This window comes from Acanthochromis polyacanthus, chromosome 3 (genome assembly GCF_021347895.1).
Source record: "Acanthochromis polyacanthus isolate Apoly-LR-REF ecotype Palm Island chromosome 3, KAUST_Apoly_ChrSc, whole genome shotgun sequence".
NCBI lineage: Eukaryota > Metazoa > Chordata > Actinopteri > Pomacentridae > Acanthochromis > Acanthochromis polyacanthus.
This window is the reverse complement of record NC_067115.1, coordinates 18750565-18771842: the sequence shown is the minus strand read 5'-3', so window position 1 is coordinate 18771842 and position 21278 is coordinate 18750565. Positions and strand designations below refer to the sequence as shown.

Here is a 21278-nt window from a genome sequence, read left to right as displayed (position 1 = left end):
ACTGCTGGAGTAAGTATGAAAACATCCATCAATCTGATTACATTTTTCATATGGAGACCATATGCAAGTATGCATGGGCATACAGTTTACTATCTGCATGCAATTATGTGGACGCACACATTAGTCTCCTTATATGTGTGTGTGTGTGTGTGTGTGTGTGTGTGTGTGTAGGTTACCTGAGGTTAGTGTTTTGGCTTTCCATGGCCACACGGGAACCATTTGGACTTGGGCTGCTGGAGAAAACAGGAGGAGAGAGGAGAGTAAAAGACGGACAAAGACAAAAGGGGACAGCGGTAGAAAGAAGGGGCATAAGAGAAGGTGAATAACAGAGACAGAAGACAACAGGGGACGAGATTAAATAGGAACGGGAAAAGGAGGATGGATAGGTCATAAAGTGATCCAGAAGAGACCAGTAAAAGGACACAGAGAAATAGAATTAAGGGAGACAGATCAAGAAAACAAAAAAACAAAAACAACCCAAAACACAACAGAGAAGGAAACAGGCATCAGTGAGGAAGACAAACAGAAAGACGCACAAGACAGAAGAAACATGAGACAAACAGAGGATAGGGGAGGTGATACAGAGGAAGAAAATAAAAATATAAGGTGAGACCAGAGAAGGCAAAAAGAACCACCAGTGATCATCTTACAGCAAACACATTCATAGCTGGTAGATTTTTGACTGAGGCTCCAAAACAAAGATCTTCTCTTCTCTGGCTCAGACAAGATGACAGGAGTCATGTCTATTTCCAAGACAAAGAGAGTGAAGCTACTTTTAAATAACTGAGGTTTAAAGTCCTTTGCTGCAAAAAAGAGGACAGAAGATGATTCTGAATCCAAATAAACTCAGCTGTATAATAACCCATTTATGGACAGCAGACACTGGAACTAACAGAGATTTTTCAGCTGGATATAATATGAACAGAATATTACTGCCTTAACCCAGACTGAAACATCAGATAATTTATTGTTTCCTTGAGAAAAAGTGCCCCAGTTTCCTTCTTGAGTTTTTTATTTATTTGATTTCTATATCAACTCCTTGACACAGATGTCTGTTACCTTTACAACTGCCTGATCGTTTCCCTGCAACCACTCTCATTGATTTCTGTGTTTTTGCTACCACTAGCTAGAGCATTTAGAGTAAAGGGACTGACAATCAAGAAACAGCATTTAACAGTTATATTTACATTCTTGCAACACATCTAACTTTTTCTGTTTTAGAAAACTTTGACAGTTGTGTGTAAATCATTGACTGTTGTAATTGGAGAGCAGAACAGCTGTAAATATTGGAATTGTCCCACAAAAGCCCAAAGAAATCAGTGTCTTTGCTAACAAATATCTAAACCCTGGCCACTTTTCAAAAGTTCTGTTTTGGGGGCTTGAAAAAAGCATGACTGATTTACTCACTTGAGCACTAGATGCAGGTTAGCAGACAGTCGCGGATCTGTGAATTGTGTTGTTCGATTGTTGTGGTCGACAAAGTAGACACGGCCGGTAGCAGTGTTCCTGATCTCCCAGCCGGGTGGCAGCGGGCCCAGCTCCTCACAGTTTACATTGCTCAAGTCCCTGAATGAAAAAGATTACAACTTAATCACAAATTAAATTAGATTCTAAATGAATCTGAAATACATTAATAATGCATTAAAACAGGCCTGTTATCCAAATGCTCTAATGTATAATTAGGCACCACTGATTAAGAAAATTGCTCAGCTATTACTTAATAATTACCTAATTACTTAATAAAGGATAATTTAGACTAGAGCTTCGACAGACCCAAAAGCATTAGTATCATTAGCACTAAAATAACATCATTTCTACAAAGCAGTTGCTCTATCTCCTGATTCTTCTTCTGGAATGTACACTGACATCCATTTTAGTGGAAACCCAAGTTCTGATCTGGGTCAGCGCTGTAGCCTGAGGAGGTCTTCTTATTTTCCTTGTGTGAAGTGAGGACACATCACCGAGGGATGAAGCACATGCCTTGTTGTGCTCATCACACATACTGGGTCGCTTAAGCAGCTCCGTCCAAAACGACCAAACCCAGAAGTGGCTGCTGCGAGCTGGACGTTGCACTCATGTGGTTCAACACTGTGCAGAAGCTACATGAAGGCGCAGCCAAAAATGTAACACAATAGTGCTGCCTGTAATCTTTAGTGGATTAAGTACAGAACTGTTGAGAGTTGGTGAAATAGCATGAGTGAATACAGAACCACTGGCTTCTGGTTTGTTCAGCTCTGGATCTATCCAAAAATGTCGTTCCAGCTCCACATCGGACCCAGGGGTCATAAGTTTGGCTGAACCTGACTTGAGCGTGAAATTTGATTAATAAAACTGTTTTTTGAACACAAAAACGGAAATGAAGTGAGAAATTACATCTGATTCAATCCAGTCAAATCCAGTTTGTTCTTGTCAGTTTTGTAAATACATGTCATTTTAATGTGGAGTAAAACAGAGCATGCATTTGGCACTCTGCTGTATTTATCACGTTTAATTCAATGTGTTTTCAGATATGGTTATAAAAGTTATAATAACCTTAAACGTAGATACAAATCTGCACAATGGGAATAAAGTATATGAACACAAAGAAGTTACCTGGGCACCCGGGGGTCATGCCAGGTACTGACTCCAGTCTGTGTGTGGAGGAAGTAGACCTGCCCCTGCTGAGTTGTTCTTTGTTCTAAAACAGGGAGAAATTTGATTTGAATTAGTGTCAAAAAGGAAAAAAAAAAAAAAACAGCCCTGAAGCAAGCTTGGAACTATTGCTGGGAGTGTTGTTTTGTAGTCTAGTCCAGATGGGTACAAGCATGGATAGCGAGTTTGTGTATTTTGGAGAAGGGGAAGTCTGTTTATAATTTATGTGACAGGCAAACTGCTGGGACACTGTTGACCTAAGAGTTTCTTAAGGTGTGTGCCAATGTAATCAATTAGTTCCTCTCCAGTCTCCAGTAGGCCTCTCCCAAGAGGACGGGGAAAATAAAATGTGAGGGAAATTTATCAAGGACTTCCATGAGCGGTTTTTCCTTGCAGAGAGTTCCTTGGTGCATCCTAGCTGCCTTGTTTTCGCTGAAAAGGTTAGTGTGTGTTCTGAAAGTATCCTGCGCCTATTAATCAAAGACAAAGGAAACAGAAAGCAAAATGCTGTCACTTAGGCCAAACTCTGTAATAAATATATTGTAAACAAATGAGGGAACCGATGACACCAGGATAAATTTGAGGGGAATGACACTCATTTGTAATCTGTCATTAGCTTGTTGGCTGTCTGGCTCCATTGACCTTATTGATGAATGGAGGGCGAGTGTGTGAATGCTGCCGCAAAGTGTGTGTGCTGCAGCGTTCATGTGTGGATATTCACCAGCTAATCCATCACTACCCCCCACCCCAACTTCCTACTGGCATAACTCATTTCCGACCCACCTCTCGCTCTCTTTTTTCCCCTTAACACATTCCCTCTCTCCCTCTCATTCTCTCTCACCACACCCAGCCACTGGTTCAGAGGGTTCAGCTGAGGAAGAACGCTCTTGAGCTGTTGGGCATCAGTGACTCACTTTGTCCGACCTCAGCCAGCCTCAGTGGACACAGCAGGACCTTTCAAAAGGAGGCACAGGTCCAGCAGTGCCATTCTGAATCGCTGGCACACAGCACCACACTTAAAATAATAATTTATTTTACAGAGTCTGTGGGTATTGTGGGGTGCACTGTGGCTGACTCTGAGAAGTACACTGTTTTTGAAAAAAGAAAAAAGTTCCAGTGTTGGAAAACATACTCGTGTAGCTTCTCCATTTTTTTTCTGACGTTTGCAAGCTGCGAGGAAAGCCAGCTTTACAATTGCAAACGTTAAAAAAATAGCAAATAACCTAACTTGCCTTCTCAGGGCTAAACACTAAGCTATGAGAAGCATTCCCTCCTTCTCTCTGTTGCGGGAATATTAGTCCACAAAGCCAAAACATTCCAACTCTTGAGGAGTGGAGATGAAACGGACTGAGTGGCAGAATATTAACACACACTAAGTGATGACTGCAGTTGTCATGATGTGGTGCTGTGGGGAGAGGGGAGGCTGTAGAAGAGAAAGTGTGACTGAGCTAAAGGACAGGAAGAGAGAACAAAAAGAGAAGACAGAATTCAAATGCTACTCTCACCTTAGAAAAGTATCATTTCCTCCCAACTACAAACGGGATAAAATCAAAGGTGTGACGCAACTTGTTTTTCGTCTTGTATTTTTGAGGTTAAGCCAGGGACTATACAATGCAATATGACTGCCAGCCAGACAACACACCCCAAAATGTTCCAAAAACACAGCTCTCAGTTCAGCTATTGTTGAATCTGATAACCCTTGTTATGTGATGTCTTAGGCACTGGTTTCTAACCAGGCATCGGGGGTTTATTAGGGAATTTATTACAACTTCAGCAGTGTTTTCACTTTACCATCGAGACACAGCTCCACTAATTCTCTGCTCTGTAAATGTGCTCCTCTGTCCCCGTCTGTAAACACTAGCTTTCAGACAGCGTATGGGAAAGAGGCAGCTGAATCCAAGCCAAAGCAGCACAATTGATTTATTTTATCGCTAACCGCCTAACAAAATATAACTATATTGATAAATATGTCAAATATCAGCCCTGATAATCAGCCAGACTGATAATTGGTTGATCCCTAATACTCACAATCAGGAACGTAGATGCAAAATGGTAATAGACTGAATGACGCCGACTGAGTAGAGTGTGTTTGTGTCACTGCGTCGTATCTCACCATATCCTTCAGGCAGGTCAGGCGGCGTATGCAGGTGTGTTCGACTCATGTAGTTACGATGCCGCTGTGATCGAACCCGTCTCTCCTGGATCCGATGTTCGCCCAGAGCGCCGCTGGCTTCGGCACCATTAACGGGTGTCATCACTGGTGTGTTCTCGTCCACGACGCAGCTCAGTGGACGCCCTGATGGGCTGGAGTACTCTGATGCTGGTCTGGAAGACAGAAGAGAGTATCTGTGTCCATGTACATGGAGGTTGTTGTCCTCTGGGAGTAGTTCTAAGTGTAATTCTATCTTTAATACACTACACAGATAAAACACTTTACAACCAAGCATTTTATATTTCTTTCTTACTGTAAACTGACTGAAGAATTTGCCAAGAACAACAACAAAGTGTTTGTTTTCATTCCTAACAGTTACATGCGCAGCTCTAAGAACTGAGTTAAATGAGGTAGTGATAAGTGGGTGGCTTTCAGTTTCAGTGAATGTTTGCAATTGTGCGCAATGTTTACCTCCACTAGCAGGAAACTGGCGGTGAAGAGTGCACAGAAGAATTTCACTGTGTTGTAGGTGTGTTCTGGCGTAAGTCTTAGGTGTAGCAACTGAATCTCTTCCTGTGATGTCTAGACAGACTCACAACAATCGTGTAACTATTTCAAAACAGTTTATGTAGAAGCCCTTGAGAAAATAAATGTATTTTTTGATAATGGTGAAGCCTTAAGTGATACCAAGGATTATGGACTGCGTAAAATTGAACAGAAACCTCTCATTAGATTATAGTTAGTGTGTTGTTTTACTTACAGACAGGTATCTGATAAGCAGACACAAACACAGACAGGCTGCCTTACTGACACTTATTGTATGTGTGTGTTGCTCGTCTGACCACCGTCTGGCTGTCCAGAGTTACTGACGCCTCGGCTATCTAAAGCCTTGGACTCTCAACCCACAACCCCTCCACACACGCTTCCTCCCTCCTATTTCCTCTTTCTCCATGTTTATTTTTTCCCCACCTTTGGCTCCACTTTCCCTTGTCCTGTCTTCTTGTCCTGCAGCTCTTCCCAGTCTCTGAGCCAGGCTTCCCCCTCGACACCTTTTGCATTCTCATGGCGAGCTCATGGAACGGATTACGTTCTGACATTCCTTCCTCCTACACAGGCCCTACCGGTTCATCTTCCTCCCTAACTTCCCCATTTCCACCTCCCACAATGCCATACCACTTGACCTTTTCCCTCAGCATTTCCTGTCTGTCCAACCTTGTTCCGCTATGCTGCCTTCAGGCGTCTAAAGATGCATAGTAAGAGTAGGTGAGGCTGTGGAGGGGGTTGTTTGCTTATTCCCCTAATGGCTCCACTGATATGGGCCAAGTAGGAAGGCGACAGTTGTTCTTGCAGCAACAGGGGAGGCCTGGCAGCCCGACTGACTGGCTAGTTTACTAAGCTCTGTGTGTGTGTGTGTGTGTGTGTGTGTGTGTGTGTGTGTGTGTGTGTAGTGGGGCGGGGAACTTAGGAAACTGACAGCAATTCACTCATTACCAAGAGACTGTTATTGTTGTGTTGTGAGCTTTTTTCCTCTGAAAAGGGAAGTGGGAAGAATTACAACTACTTTCACAGATCGCTCACCTGCTTTTTTTTGTCAAGTTTGTCCAACATTACATCAGTATGACTGATATACATACTTAGAATAATAACCCTCTGAACCTCAAGGAGTTTCTGGACGTTTTATTTCCTCCCATCATATTTCTACTTACTGCAGGCTCATTTTTCACTGTTACATAAATTCCTGCATCTCTATGGAAACAGTGCAATCATGAGGAAAGTTAAATAAATAATAAGAAGAATAAGAAGAAAACTTGCCATTTCTTTTTACAAAAAATGAAAAAAAACTGGAATTAATGTGTACAACATTATCGAAGGGCCTGCCTACAGGCGTTGTCAGGATTGGAAGTATCAGTATACTTCAGATATTTACATTTTGAATTTGTTCCTGTTTGCTCTGTGTAAACACTGCCTGCAGTTCAGTGGAAAAGTCCCTGAGTTTTTGTCATTTGACTGCTGGTAGCAGCTGAGTCAGTCAATGTTTTGGGTTTACAGACTGTGGTTACTGCAAACAGTTTTATTTTGGCACATTTTTAAATGGCACAGGTAGAATCAAGGGACATTGATGAAATATTTGATTTTAAGCTTTGGTTGTTTTTCCTGGAGTTTCGTCAGAAATGCTGAAAATCTGCTGGCAGGTTTTAGGGTTCAGAGGGTTATGAATGATATGATTTGGATCCAAGCTTCCATTTTAACGTCACTATTTTTTGGTAAGGCTAGAGAGGTGAAGGAGTTGAGGATGTACACACACATACCTGGTGGGTCTCTCCCACTGTGTGGTGCGCGTGATGTGGTTCAGGTACTGTATCCTTCCAGACGCTGTCCTTCTTTCTTCCCAGCTGTTTCATGCACATATTAAGAAAAAACTTGTCAGAAAACTGCAATATACCTACTATAAAGCAATATTTAAAAAACTAATTTGGACTGTAAGAACAAGCTCTTCTAACAGCCCTGTCAATGGTGTACCTTTTACTTTAGGTATAACATGGAAAAAGTAGAATCATCAATACAAGTGAACTAACTAAATGTTTTATTTTAAAACACATTAAACAATGTCTAGCAAAAAAAGAAAAGAAAGAAGGAATAAAAAACAGCGAGGTATAACTGTTAAAGAACAAGACTGGGCTAAGTTAAACCACAGCACACATTTTCAAACCATGTGGTACACACTGAACAACAGGCAAGCATAAAAACATCCAAGAAGTTTCAATCCACCACAAGAAAAAGGCTGGAACTGAATTACAGCAGGGCGGCACAGTGGATCGGCGGTTAGCACTTTTGCCTTGCAGCTAGAAGATCCCCAGTTAGCATCTCGATCTGGGATCTTTCTGCATGGAGTTTGCATGTTGTCCCTATCACGTGTGGTTTTCTCCGGCTACTCCAGCTTCCTCCCACAGTCCAAAAACATGTTGAAGTTATTTGGTAAATATAAATTGTCTGTACGTGTGAATGTGAGCATGCTTGTTTGTTTGTCTCTGTGTGCAGCCCTGCGATAGACTGGTGACCTCTCCAGGATGTCGCCTGCCTTCGCCCTACGTCAGTGGATGTATTACAGCACACCTTGTATTCTCTCCTTACAAACCACACTTAGTCAATGTATTTATGTTATAAAATTCATCTAATTTTTCAAGTATAGACAAAATCCCAGAGAAGCGAGCCCCATGTCCAAAAACACATCTCACTGATATAAAAATGTTAGTTAGATCAAACTAGCTCCAGAAAAATTGGACATTTCCAGTAAAAGCAAAGTACAAATGGCTAAGAAATCCTGTCATAATACCGACCCGTCAGGTAAGTCATTATCAAACAGGCGACTGCAGTCCACCACTGGTCCTCCGGTCCCAATGCGATCTCTGGACTGGAGACTTACTACAGTTAAGAAAGACAAGGAAGATGGTAGACCAGTGACATTTTATCATCATGCTTCACTGAACTTCTCATCAAGATAATAAAAACCTTGAAAGTGTATTTAGTCTTAGGGTTCAACTTTTTTATAGTTTAACTTTTCTTTAATATTTTAATTCACATTTCAGTACTCTGTGTGTCTGAGGCCAAAACTCTGTGCTGATGAGCTGACTTGCAACGCAGTTAATCAAGCTGTAGGAAACAATGCGTTGTGGTTTTCCTTTCAAGCCAGAAATGAAATACTGTGACTGTGGGGTTAACTTTATGCAGATCCACAGATGAACAGAAAAATCTAAACACACATTTTTACCCAGGCATACAGAAGATGCAACAAACATTTTGTGTTTCTTACCTACTATCTGTCCTCTCACAGTATCATTGTCATTGGGTCCCAGCTTATTCAGATCCAGTCTCTGATCTGCAAAAAACACACATAACCATTGACTGAGCTTCTGTTTACAGTTGTTGTTTTTTTTTTTAATTACACAGATTTAAGAAACAAAGGTGAGCAAAAACTGTGAAAAAGAAAATTCAAGAGCCAGCCAGTATTGGTGGTGGTGCTTCAGGTTAAGGTGAGAAGATCAAACAATCCGAAGGATGGTTACTTTGAATGACTGACTGGTGCATCTGAAAGTTCAGTAGATGCACCAAGATTTAATAAATAATGTCACAATTCTGGAGAGTTAGCAGAACAACCACCTCATGTTCACTATCACCCAGGAATGTGCGCTTGCAAAATGTGGCAAAAGTTAAACCAAGTTCAAGAAATGTTTCATCTTATGTATTGAACACTTAAATCGGGGCTGTACCATAATCTGGGTATTAAATAGTTTTGAAAAATCAAGCTGCACAACACCCAAAATGAACCTTATGCTCAAGTCATCCAGCAATGCATAGTGAGCCAGTCAACACCACATTTACTCCCCTCTCTTTGTGAAAATCCAGAATCTCTGGATATGTAAAAATAGTTCATTTTAAAGGTTTAGCTACCAAAAAAGGGGTGTCTCCTGCTTTACTGAAAAGAAAAATTGTGCGTGTCTGTGTGCATAAAGGCTTCAAGTGTCCATGTCATAAATGTTTACATATTGGACAGCCACAGTCTCGAAACTAGCGTTGATGTCGCAAATCCTTTTTGTTCATTCATGTTTTGCACACTGATTTTAGGAAACACTGCGAAGCTTTCCCTCATCGGACAATGAATTTAAGCAAACTTTGCACAGCGAAACTAAAAACATTCAAGCGAAGAAAAAGACTTTTAAACCTGGAGTAATCAAATGTAATTAAATTTGGATGGAAAATTTGTTACCAGCGTTGCCGTTTCTGGGTAAGTAAAAACTCAGTGCCAGACACAAGCAGCGCAGAAACATAATCCGAGACGCTGAACAAGATCCAGACACTGATAGACTCAGCAAACTTGCTCACATACACCAATTCAACACTGAGACTTGTGCTTATCTAGTAGAGCTAACCAGCACAGAAGCAATATCGATTAATTTCCATTACTAATACGTGTGTGTGTGCAGGGTAAGAGACATAAGACAGAGCGTGAGCGTAGATTAGGGTGAAAAGAGGAAAGAGAAATATGCGGTACTGGGAGGGTGAGTCAAAAAAAGATGAAGAGATACCTCAGCTCTACATATGCCAATGCTAAAACCACAGCCTGACTGAATTTGTCATGTCTTTGGTTTGCCTGTATGATTGTGTGCACACATGAAATCGTGTTTGTGCATATGCAAAGACTGAACAATCCTAATGCTTGTTTCTGTAAGTGTGTGTGTGTTTGTGTGTGCAAAAGTGCATCTGTTCCGGATACGTGTCTAGACTAAACAGGGATGGTCTAAGCCTTACATGGCCAGAATAGTAAGCTGATTTTTCTCTTAAATAAGAGAGGAGGGAAACGAAGAGACAGAACATTTACAGACCTTTAACCACATGCCCACACCGCACCATTCGATTCCTCAGAGCTACAAAAAAAAAAAAAAAAAAAAAGTGTGCTGCAACAGACTAAACTACATAAACGTGTGTAAATGTGTGCATGCAAGAACACATGTTGGCCCACATGAAGTAGGCATGTTTGAAAGCAGATTCATTTAGTTTATGAACACCTGTCTTTGCATGTGTGTTCATCATGCATACGTAAAAACGGTAGTATCGACAGTACCGTAATCAGTAAATATAATTAGCTATTGCATCAACATTGCAACTCCGAAACACAGAGAAACAACAGGGTTCAAAGTGAGGCAAACTAACATGTGTAGTAAGTCAAGTCATTTTGAAAAACTAGTGGTGTGTGTGTGTGTGTGTGTGTGTGTGTGTGTGTGTGTGTGTGTGTGTGTGTTAGTGAGTTTGCGGGTACAGAAGTGAGGCAGATGACTTGGAGGTTTGTGTCTGCGATGCTACAGCAGGAAATGGAGCTCAGTGAAGAGCCAGACAGACTTCTAGTAAACTAGACAACCGTGCTGATCCCCTTTTGCAAGACTGTGCAAGAGTGCATGTGTGTGTGTGTGTGTGTGTGTGTGTGTGTGTGTGTCAAGAAAGAGAAACTGTTTTCTCTGAGTTTGTATTGGACCAAGTGTCCTATGTGTCTGAATGTGACTTCTAGGAACAAAGGCAATTCCTGTAAAGTCTTTTTGTGTATTTGGGTTGTTTTTATGTTTGTGCCTGTGTGTGTGTGTGTGTGTGTGTGTGTGTGTGTGTGTGTGTGTGTGTGTGTGTGTGTGTGTCTTCTTGTACTTGCTACATGGTGAGTACCATTTTCTGCATATAACTATCAAAGTGAGAACATTTTTACAAAGTGAGGACATTTTGGCCGGTCCTCACTTTGAAACAGCCATGTTTGAGGGTGAAGACTTGTTTTTAGAGAACAGGTATGAATTGAGGTTTGGTTAGGGTTAGGGTAAGGATTAAGTTTAGGCAATCAGTTGTGATAGTTAAGGTTAGGGTAAGGCTCTAGGAAATGCATTACGCCTATGGATGTCCTCACTAAGGTGTGTGTGTGTGTGTGTGTGTGTGTGTGTGTGTGTGTGTGTGTGTGTGTGTGTGTGTGTGTGTGTGTGTGTGTGTGTGCGCGCACGCATCTCGGTTAGACCACAGACTGGGTAGTATTCATGTTTCTGCAGCACACGGGACAGGACAAAGGGATAATGTGAGGACTGGTGTCTTGTCATAGATCATGTCTCTCTGTCCACTTCCCGTGGCTGCGATAAAGTATAATTTCTACCATGTTGGCTGTACAGTAAGTGGCTGGTCTGGAGTCTAACTGGAGCCTATACTGTCTGTTTCTGGAGGCTGTGGATAAATCTCAGGGCAAGTTCTCTGTCACTCAGTGAGGTAAAAGTATGGTAGCATTCTTCCATGGTCATCAGGGTCCTTTCTGTGGCAACAATGACGCTGTTGTGGTTTTTGGTGGATTAGGAGGTGAACTTTTATGAGCCAAAGATGCCATTTAGGAGCAAGTATAAAATGTGCTGGAAAAAAATATTCTGAATGCTCGTGAAGTATTTAGCTTGACAGCTTGAAGCTGGCGTGAGTGGCTGTTGCATCTGGGCCAAACAAATTACAACAGCCTGCATTCATGAACTTAACAATGCAGTTTGGATTTTTTTAAAAAGCGTCCAAAAAATGACAATTATTCTTAGAGAGACAACTCCTTAACTGCGTGGTAGGTAGGACAGTGTAGGATGAAATAATGGAAATAAGAAAAAGGCAGGATACATAAAGCAGGGGAAAATGTCTGGTACATGTCTGACGGTCTGTGTTTAAGATAGGTCAGGGAGATGGATTGAAGGGAAAAAAAAAAAAAGGAGAATGAGTGGAAGGAATGTTAATTTGACAGTATGGACTTCAGTTAAGTGTATATGTGTCAGCATCTACTGACTGGTAAAGCCAGAAAGGCAGGCAGAGCTAACAAGCATGTTGGAAATGAAAGGGAACAAAAGTCTAAAACGGTGAAAATGGGAAACTATTCATTTGAGAAAGTGTACATCTGTGCAGAAATGCATGATAGACGTCTGTCACGTTTTATCTGCTTAGGATCCATTTCTGGACAACCAAGGATTTTCACGTTAAGCAGCATCTTCCCTCTGATACTTCAAAACGAACTGTGGATGTTGATTTATTCCCAGAAGTCTACACCAGCCAATATTTCTGATGTGTTGTCTAAAGGAGTCGCCCATGTATTGTAGACATAAATCTTATCACAAAGAATGGCTGGAAAAGAAGTAGCTGCAGGTTGCGAGCGGGGCCACAGCTTGGGTTCACACTGCTGCAACCACATAAAACAACAACACAAGACAGACAGTCACTCCAAGTCATAGACGCGATGTTTGTCTGTCTAGTTCACACATTTGTCTACGCGTGACGAGCTAAACGCAGGATGTGCAAAGACAGATTAACATGGCTCAATGGCTCGCCCTTCAGTTTTTCATCGATTCACTGTATTTTCCATGAAGCCTTCTCATCATCCTTAACTATAATTCTTCTTGGCACTTTGGGGTGAAGGATGCGGTGAGCATACAAAAAGAGCACAACGAGAACAAACACCCAGTGACCTGTTTCAAGGAATGCTCGAAAACAAATGAGAGCTTATGGATGTAAAGATACAAAGGGGTACTTACATCCTGTGTCTTTGAGTCTGTTGATGGCGTTAGACAGAAGGCGGACACAGCCCAGGAACCCTGCCCCCTGCTTTTTGTGGATCTTCTTGTGGTTCCATACACTGATAGTAATGGAATCTGCCTTCCCAATGTATCTGAAAGGGCAAAATAAAGAATTACAGAAAACAGATCAATGAGACCAAAAAGAAACTAAGTACAAAGTGGTTTTTAATCCTGGCTTTGAAAAATTAATCTTTATGATGTATTTAAGATGTAAGATGAAACTTAGAAATAAAAGTACACAAGGTCAACAAAAAACATGAACTATAAATTTATATCCCTTCCAAATACTTCTCTGTCAGCCAGACAACAATGCAAGCTGCATCTGTGTAATGAGGCACATTAGCTGATTTTCAAGTAATTTGTGCGTGACTGCAGATTTTGCGTTGCTGAGCTTAGTCTAGTCGTGGCTGGGGAACAGAGGAAGTCCCTGTGATGAGCTCCACCACCAGTCTGAGGCCCAGACAGCTCTTACAGTAAACACACATTTCACACAGCATTCAATTGCACAATCATACATTCACTCACACATGTGTAATTACAGCCTCACAGCCAGCTCTGATGCCAAGCTCTATATTATGCTGTATATCAGTGGCTCAGAGAGGGATTTTCCTACTGAACACACCAAAACATATAGGTTTGGAATGCAACCCCAATAACAGAAGTGGGCAAATTGATGGACTGAAACCAAATTATAACCCGTGTGAGTTGTGGATCTTTTAATGTGCCCTGAGACTTCGTCTTTAGTTACTGTATGCAAATTTGATCAAGACACCGTAACATCTTGGGACACTTTTTCTCTCATGGTAGACTTTTTAGGCCTGTGCTTTATGATGTATGCATATTATGATCTGATCTTATTATTTAACTCCATTTGATGACAAATGGATAAAAAGCACCACAGAATTTGTCATGAAACCTCTCTTTTCACTCTCCAATAAAGGTGAGTCAATTTTAGAGCTTATTTGTCAAGTAGTTGATACTCACTGACAAAAAACCCCTGGAGGTAAACTGTACCAAGCTTCTGTCACACTGAATGGTATGACAGGAGGATTTTATTTTCTCGCTAGTTATGACAACTCTGGCAGGAAAAAAAAAAAAATCAGACAGGAGGTTGAACGGCTGAATTGTCTCGATAATGATTTGAGCTTTTCATCAAACCAGAGCTGTTGTTCAGCTTGATGAGACCAATTTTGAGATCATCCATGATATTTCAGTCATTGAACAACAGATGTTCCAGGCATTGTGCGGTCATGCCTCACTTCAGTTTCCTGCATTTTGTGTGCTGTGGTGCGACTCAAACGACCTCTCTGAGGACATTATGTACGTTTTCCTTGACACAGTGTGGTTGAGATAAAAACGTCACTGTGATGCAGAGGTGTGCTGTGCACAGGACTGTCGCCAAACAAGAGAGAAAAAGAGAACTGAAATAGCTGACAAGACAATGAACAAGTGTCTGAGGTTATCAGTTCAGGTAGAACAAAATGTTATTTCCTTCTCAAAAAAACAGAGCCAAAAACCGCTTCAAGAATGTACTCTGACATAACATTCCAAGTATTTCGGAACTTAGTACAACACAACTATCAACAACAAATTCGTACGCATGTGGGTGGACTGAACTGATGTGAGGAGAGTAAAGCATGATTAATAACTAGATTGCAATCTATCTGCATCACTTATTGGCTGTGCTGCTTGTAGGAAAAGTGTCTCTTTACATGTCTATGCCAACATCTTGCATGTAACGCTTTCAAAACAAACCCATTTCTAGGCCTTGTTTCCAAAAACTAGCAGAGGACACACCTCTGCTCCTTGGAGTTATTCACTTCTTGATTGTACTGTAGATGGGTGAACACAGCACACAGACTAGGATTGTGGTTGGTAGACTGTAACGAAGACAGTTGACTTGGCAATTGCTGCCAATGCATTTTTAATGTGGATGTCAATGTGAGAGTGAAGACAGAATGGAGCAGTGCTCGTGCCATCAATATGCTCGGCACTTTATTACCGGGAACTAATCAAACCCTGCTCAGGCAGGATCTAAGTATCACAGGTTCTCCCATGAAGCGACAGGGTACACACAGCACAACATGTATAGAATTTACCGTCATTTCTTTAGACTGAGGGCAGAAGGAACCGCGAGCAAATCTGATATTCCAACCAAAGCAATGTGAAGAGTTGTACTGAGAAGGCTGGAAATTTGAGGCCAAGCAGGAGACGGCAACCTGCCAAAACCAGACCTACATACTACTACGAGTTCATGAACTTTCAACACTGTTTATAAAAGATGGCTTATATCCTCAGACATCCTCTCCACACGACATCAATGTCACAGTGCACCTATTGCGGTGTTAAAAACAAAAAAGAAAGCACATACTATTTCTGCAGGGTATTTACGATGCATAACACAAGCAGGCGTAAACTAACCGTGACGTCACCCGTTGGTTTCAACACCGAGAACATGAAGCCCGGATTTTGCTACTTCCTGGTCGCCGTTTTGGAATTTTTGGAGCCAGTGACGAAAAAAGCGTCATCAAACAGACTGGACTGGAAAGCAACTCGGGGCAGGATTGGCTGAGAACTCTCTTATCCCGCCCACGTTTTGCCGCAGAGGCTTCTGTTGCTGTCTATCAAGCATAGCCACGCCCCCTGGCTCCACCAACTTTAACGATTTATTTAAAATTCAGTATTGATTTATTTTAAGATCGGCCACCTGATCTCTCATTTTGACCATGAAAACTAACGGGGGAAAAATCCTGAGCTGTAGAAAATCAGTCTATCAAATTTTATTTTTTCCAAAAATGAATTGGGGTCTATGGAGAAAAAGCTTTTTGGAGCCAGCCCTAGCGGACAGCGGGATATTGCAAGTTTTTGACACTTCCGGGTTTGCTTCAATTCTGGAGCCAGATGCTACGTCCATTATATATACAGTCTATGAACACAAGGCATCGATACCCTTGTCAGTATCAGTGTCATGGTAGAAAAAGACCCCACCTCCCAAAGCTGGAGGCTGCAGATGGGGGTGTGGTGAGCTGGCAATCTGCCAAACCCACACTCCCATCTGCTTTCTGTGGCATGTTAGCCATTTCCTGAACCAGAGGAAGAGGCCAGGGGTCGCTGGTGAGGAACACGCTCCTCCAAGAGGGTGGGGAGCCAGAAGGGGGGAAGAAAATTATGCAAAGCGGGAGGGGATCTGAGGTTGATGTTGACTGGGCGAAAGAAGAATATGAAAATGACAGTGTGCATCAGTAGTTACAGGAAAATGACAAAAGTGTATCGTTAAACATGCATGGCTCCCTTAAAAAAAACTTTTCCTCCACAACTGGGATTCACTATAATGCAACTAACAATTTTTTGACATTATTCAATCACTCATTCATTACGTAAAATGTCATAAAATTGTGAAAAAAAAAATGGCTGATACAAGTTCACAGGCCTTCAGATGTCCATTCTGTAGGATCATCAGTTTACAATCTAAAGATTAACAATATACTACCTTAAAAGATAAAGACGAATACAGCATCTGTTCAGGTGACTGATAGATGTTTTGTAAATGCTTACACTGTAAGTTGTAAAATAAAGACTGGGAAACAGGACACCAAGATACCAGCTGCAAAGAAATATTCTCGCCATATAACTAGTCACTGTCGTTCTTTCAAAATTCTTGAGTGCATCCATTTCCCCTCTTGTTCCCTTCATTCTTGCTCTCTAGCAGACATTTATAACTTCTATCAGGTTTGCTATTCCCTCAAGTTTTCTACTTTTACCACTGTTTCCCTTCATCTTTCACCACAACATAAGCTCAGTGTGCCAGTGGGTCCTTTGGGTCCGTCGGGGTGATCACTCCTTGTACTGGCCTGTCGGCACAAACCTCAGCACTGAGAACATTCAGAGCACATGGCCCCAGTCAAAACACTCCACCTGACACGGAGTCAAATACAAAGTTTCATACAAGTATGTGTGCAGTGTAATAGTCATCCTGTTCTAGTCTTTCCAAAGCGTCTGATCTCAATGACAACATAATGGACCACATGTTGTTGTAACTTTAGTTTGCAAGGCTAGCAAGAATGAGAAGCTTTCTCAGACCGACAACGTGAAAGGAGAGCTTCCTTGATTGAGAAGGGCAGGCTTGAAGAATTAAGCTGCAAAAATTCACAAAAGTTGATATGTGGCTAATCCTGAAAGAGATTATGAATATAAAGTAGAGCTCTAAATGCGTGTCAGACACATTTGGCTCAGAGTAAGTGAGCAGGCCAGAAAAATGTGAGTTAGACGGTCTCCAGTTCACTGAGGACATTGTTCAGGAGTGCAAAGCTATTCAGTGAACCCAATGTTCTGATACCCAAAATAGACGGAATCTTGTTATTTGAGAAAGAAGAAATTTATATTAGTCTGAGCTCAGCTTTTCCCATAAAATCTCATATGAATATGTCTTATGCGAGGCCTGTGGTGTGGAATGTCTGAAATGTCATTCTACAAGATGTTTGGTTGTCATGTAAAACAGCTCACAAGGTTTATAGATGGGTGTTTCTACACAGAGAAAAGAAACGACTGAACTTACATTCCTTAAACACTTGTCAGAGCACTTCTGAAGACACACAAGTGTGCAACAGCAGTATGCTGCATTTTTTTGCCACAATAAGTTTTTTGTTTTAGTTTACATGAGACACGATGATCTCATATATAAATCCATAAAAACTACACACATTGACTGCATTTGATTCTTAGTACGGCATAAATGGCATACAAAATATAATTCTACAGCCTCTCCTGTTGACTTACAGATCGTAATGCTGATTCCACTTTGGGTCCAACGTATTTCTCACAGTATCTGTAGAGTGGCATTGTCCTGAACCATCCACCACTACTTTGGCAAAGGGATCTGGCAATCCTGTAAAAGTAGACATAGACAGATGAAGAGGTTTTGTTTAAGTCACTGTACAAACATTGTGAGACTATTACCCCCATTATAGGGCAAACAGGTATGACAGCATATTTAACCTAGATTTGACCCGTTCATATGAAACTACTGAGTCAAGTTTATGTTGTCAAGCTCAAGTTGGCAACTATTGCTCACTTTCCTTTTAGACAACTACTTTGCATATACACCAGAGAGTTAACCATCTGAAACTGCCGAAGTCCCCAAACAGGTTTGAAGTCAAGCTATGTTTTTTAGAAAAATCATTTTGCACTATTTAGTTTTTAATGGTCTTTGAACTTCTCATCTGTCATGTGCAATTTTGTTGGAAATCTTGATAAGATCTGCCAAAAACAAACCGCTTGCCTCAAAGTGATTTTGTCAGAAGCAAAATATGCTGCACTTCATGGCAAAACCGTGAAAACATTAGTGATTCAGCTACAACCAGCAGTCATCTAATTAAAACACAGGGAGCTGAACTGGGCTAAACTGCAGGGTGTGCTAATACAGAGCAGAACAGAAACAAACAGAAAGAAATTAAATATGTAAGTTTGTAAAGTTATCCTTTTTTCCAGTACTGGTAACACCCGTTGGTAAATTGAAAAATGGCATACTCTTTCACAGTTTTCTTAATTTTTTTTCAAAATAAATATTCAATAAAATTCTACTTTTCTCTCTTTTTTTTTTTAGTTTTTATCTTTTTAGTCATCACTGATTATACTGGACAAAAAATATTTTTAAGCTCTCTCTACTTCTAGCAATGGTTGTGTTGCTTCCATAGAGATGTAAGAGTTAATATTGCAGTGAAAAACAAAACCACAGTAAGTAAACATGTGACTGGAGCAAAAAAAAAAACAAAAAAAAGACCACAAATTTCTTTGGATTAAGTCTTTCGAAGCACTCATTCTTTGTCAGTGTTTTAGAGCTATCACAAGATGGAAAACAAATATAGTTAACTAATCTTACTCATAAATGAGTCCTTTGTGTAAAACATTTTGCACAGCAAACAGAGTGTGTGAGGACAGCAATATGTAGATAAAAAATAAAGCAAGCGTTTTGTTCTTTCCCCACACAGTATCTTGTTGAGCTGGAAATCTGATAAGAAATTCTTCCTGGTATATTTATCTGGCATTCTCTGTGTTGGTTGGTGCACGTTTACTTTAAAGTGTACAGACACAGGGCACAAAAACTACACTCAAGTTAAACCAGTTCCGTCATCTTCACGGTGTCTTGGAAATTCCCTTCTTGTGGCAGTGTGGACACATATGTATTTGTGTTTTTTAACAAAAAATAATGCCCTGCTGCTGTTGCAGTTTAGCACTTTGGCAAATACCACAACTGGCAACTTCAGCAAAAGAGGACAATCTCATTTGAGCATTATACTGTGTTGTGAAAAATGTTTCATGAGCAAAACTAAATAATACATTTGCTTCTACATTAATAATAACAACAGAGAACGTAAAAATCACTAAAACAGATATGATGAAAAAGCATAAAGTTAAATGTTTGAGTGTAGCTTCCTCTCTTGGATGCCTCCAACAGTGAGCATTTATATCTATGCATGTTTGTGTGCATTTCCCATCACATTGCAGTGTGGCAGTCTTTAGATTCGGACTAAATAAAGGTGTAACTTCCATCTAGTTCAATTGAAAGCCTTTCAGTCTAGTGCTGCTGTACCAGAGGACCTCATAGCTATTACTAGAAATTAGGTTAGCAGTGTGTCCCTGTGCATGCCAGGGTTCCTGGTGTGCATAACAGGCAGACATCTCCTAGGGGACTTCATTTACAGCATAGCTTCAAAAAGGAGCATGCTGCCACTGCTGACAAAACCCATTCAAATGCACAAGGGAAGGAACGGGACAAAAATAGCAACATGTAAAAATAGTCTTTACTTACGAAAGAAGTCTTTCTTTGCGAGGTTCTTTGCACACAGGACTAGAAAACAAGGGAAAAAAAGAGTGTGTTAATAAGAAGTTAAAAATGAGATGTGAACAAATTACACCAAAACTTGAAAAACATTTTAATATACAAAATATTTTATTCACGCAAAAATCTTTCATCCAATACATGTAGGTAACTTTCAGTGAAATCTATTTTTTCCAGCGAGGGATGATCTAGTAATTTACTCTGGGAAATTATAAAACACATATGTAATTCCAAGATTATGCAACATTATGTCTTGTATTATTTTCTATGTTCTATTTATATAAACAGTTCAGCAAATCTGGTTTTCCATCTGTGCCCCAGCTAGTGGCTTTATAGACACAACTTCATTTTTACTGTAAAAAAAAAAAAAAAAAAGTACATTACAGTACTTGTGTGTAATAATACACAACATTTTGCTGAGGCTCTCTGGTCATGCTTTCAATAAAGTCCATCTAATCTTTCGTCAGACTTCATTATTTCTCAGTTTCCATCTCAAGCTGTAAAACTTGACACAGTTTCTGTTCAGTGGGTACTGCTGTTTTTTGCCTACATGTTGGTTTGTCCATCCTCTTTCTCCCCTCACAGGCCAGGAGACCAGTTAAGAGTTTCTCATTGTAAAATATTGAATAGACAAGCGCTCTTTCCTGTATAAAGCAAGTCCAAGGGGGTTTGCATCACAGAAAACATACAATAGCTTTCAACAGAAAGAGAGCGAGCGAGCAAGAGAGAGAGAGAGAAAGTAAGTCTGTGTTTAGCTCTGTTCTGTCTTGTCTTCTTTACCATACTGATGACTTTTTAATTTCCCTTCTTCGGTGTCTCATACTATATTCCAGGGACTAGGAGAAGTGAAGCAGGACGATGCTACGTTTGGAGCTGGCTAGACAATTCTGTGACACTCACAGGGTAAGACAAAGTAGGCCAAGCATTAACAATCAAGAGCAGTGAAAAAACTAACACAAAGAATGCAACAAAAACAGTGAACCTCGGAGATACAAAAGGGAGCTAAATAAGCATCAGACACCGAAGACAGACCAACATAGATACAACTTGTCAGTCAGTGAGTCAAAGGTGTTGATAACCTTTCAGTAAAGAGAAAAAAAAAGTCTAAAAAAAAAAAACCCTCACACATTCTGTTTATTCTCTGTAAATGCTGTTATCCGTCCATTCTTTTCTACATTCACTAATTTCTATTTTTTCCTATGGTCATGAGCAGACCTGTATCTGCATTCATGATAGCGTCTATCTTTTCTAACCACATCATGGTCTAAGTATTGGCCAAGACGAACTACCACCCTTAATCTTGGCCTGTAAGTTTAACAAAATAAGTTTGTCTTCTTCTGCCCACAAACATAAGTCATATCCTTTGCTGCTTGTTATTATCTATATCTTTCAATATTTTCCGTCACTACCCCTCTATCAGTCAAAAAAGACATAAATGCCACAAGATTCGATGTACACATCCTCTGCCTCGCCTCAGATCACATCTATTATCTCTGAAAAACAAGACAGATGTGGTTTCCAAAGGCAGAACAGTCCAATG

The 21278-nt window shown here is 40.6% G+C and overlaps 1 protein-coding gene across 2 annotated transcripts in view; it reads right to left on the bottom strand.

The window, feature by feature from the left end:
- Positions 1-21278, bottom strand: part of LOC110958763 (E3 ubiquitin-protein ligase SMURF2) — a 59965-nt gene that overhangs the window by 16043 nt on the left and 22644 nt on the right. The window contains exons 2-11 of one of the 2 annotated variants that reach the window (XM_022205446.2): positions 19709-19747; positions 17677-17785; positions 12859-12992; positions 8595-8660; positions 8122-8206; positions 7093-7176; positions 4745-4956; positions 2593-2677; positions 1408-1566; positions 177-233 (exon numbers count right to left, since the gene is read on the bottom strand). In XM_022205446.2, coding sequence (XP_022061138.1) covers positions 177-233; positions 1408-1566; positions 2593-2677; positions 4745-4956; positions 7093-7176; positions 8122-8206; positions 8595-8660; positions 12859-12992; positions 17677-17785; positions 19709-19747 — 1030 coding nt within the window. The remainder of the gene's footprint in view (positions 1-176; positions 234-1407; positions 1567-2592; positions 2678-4744; positions 4957-7092; positions 7177-8121; positions 8207-8594; positions 8661-12858; positions 12993-17676; positions 17786-19708; positions 19748-21278) is intronic. The other variant, XM_022205447.2, reaches the window with a different exon arrangement.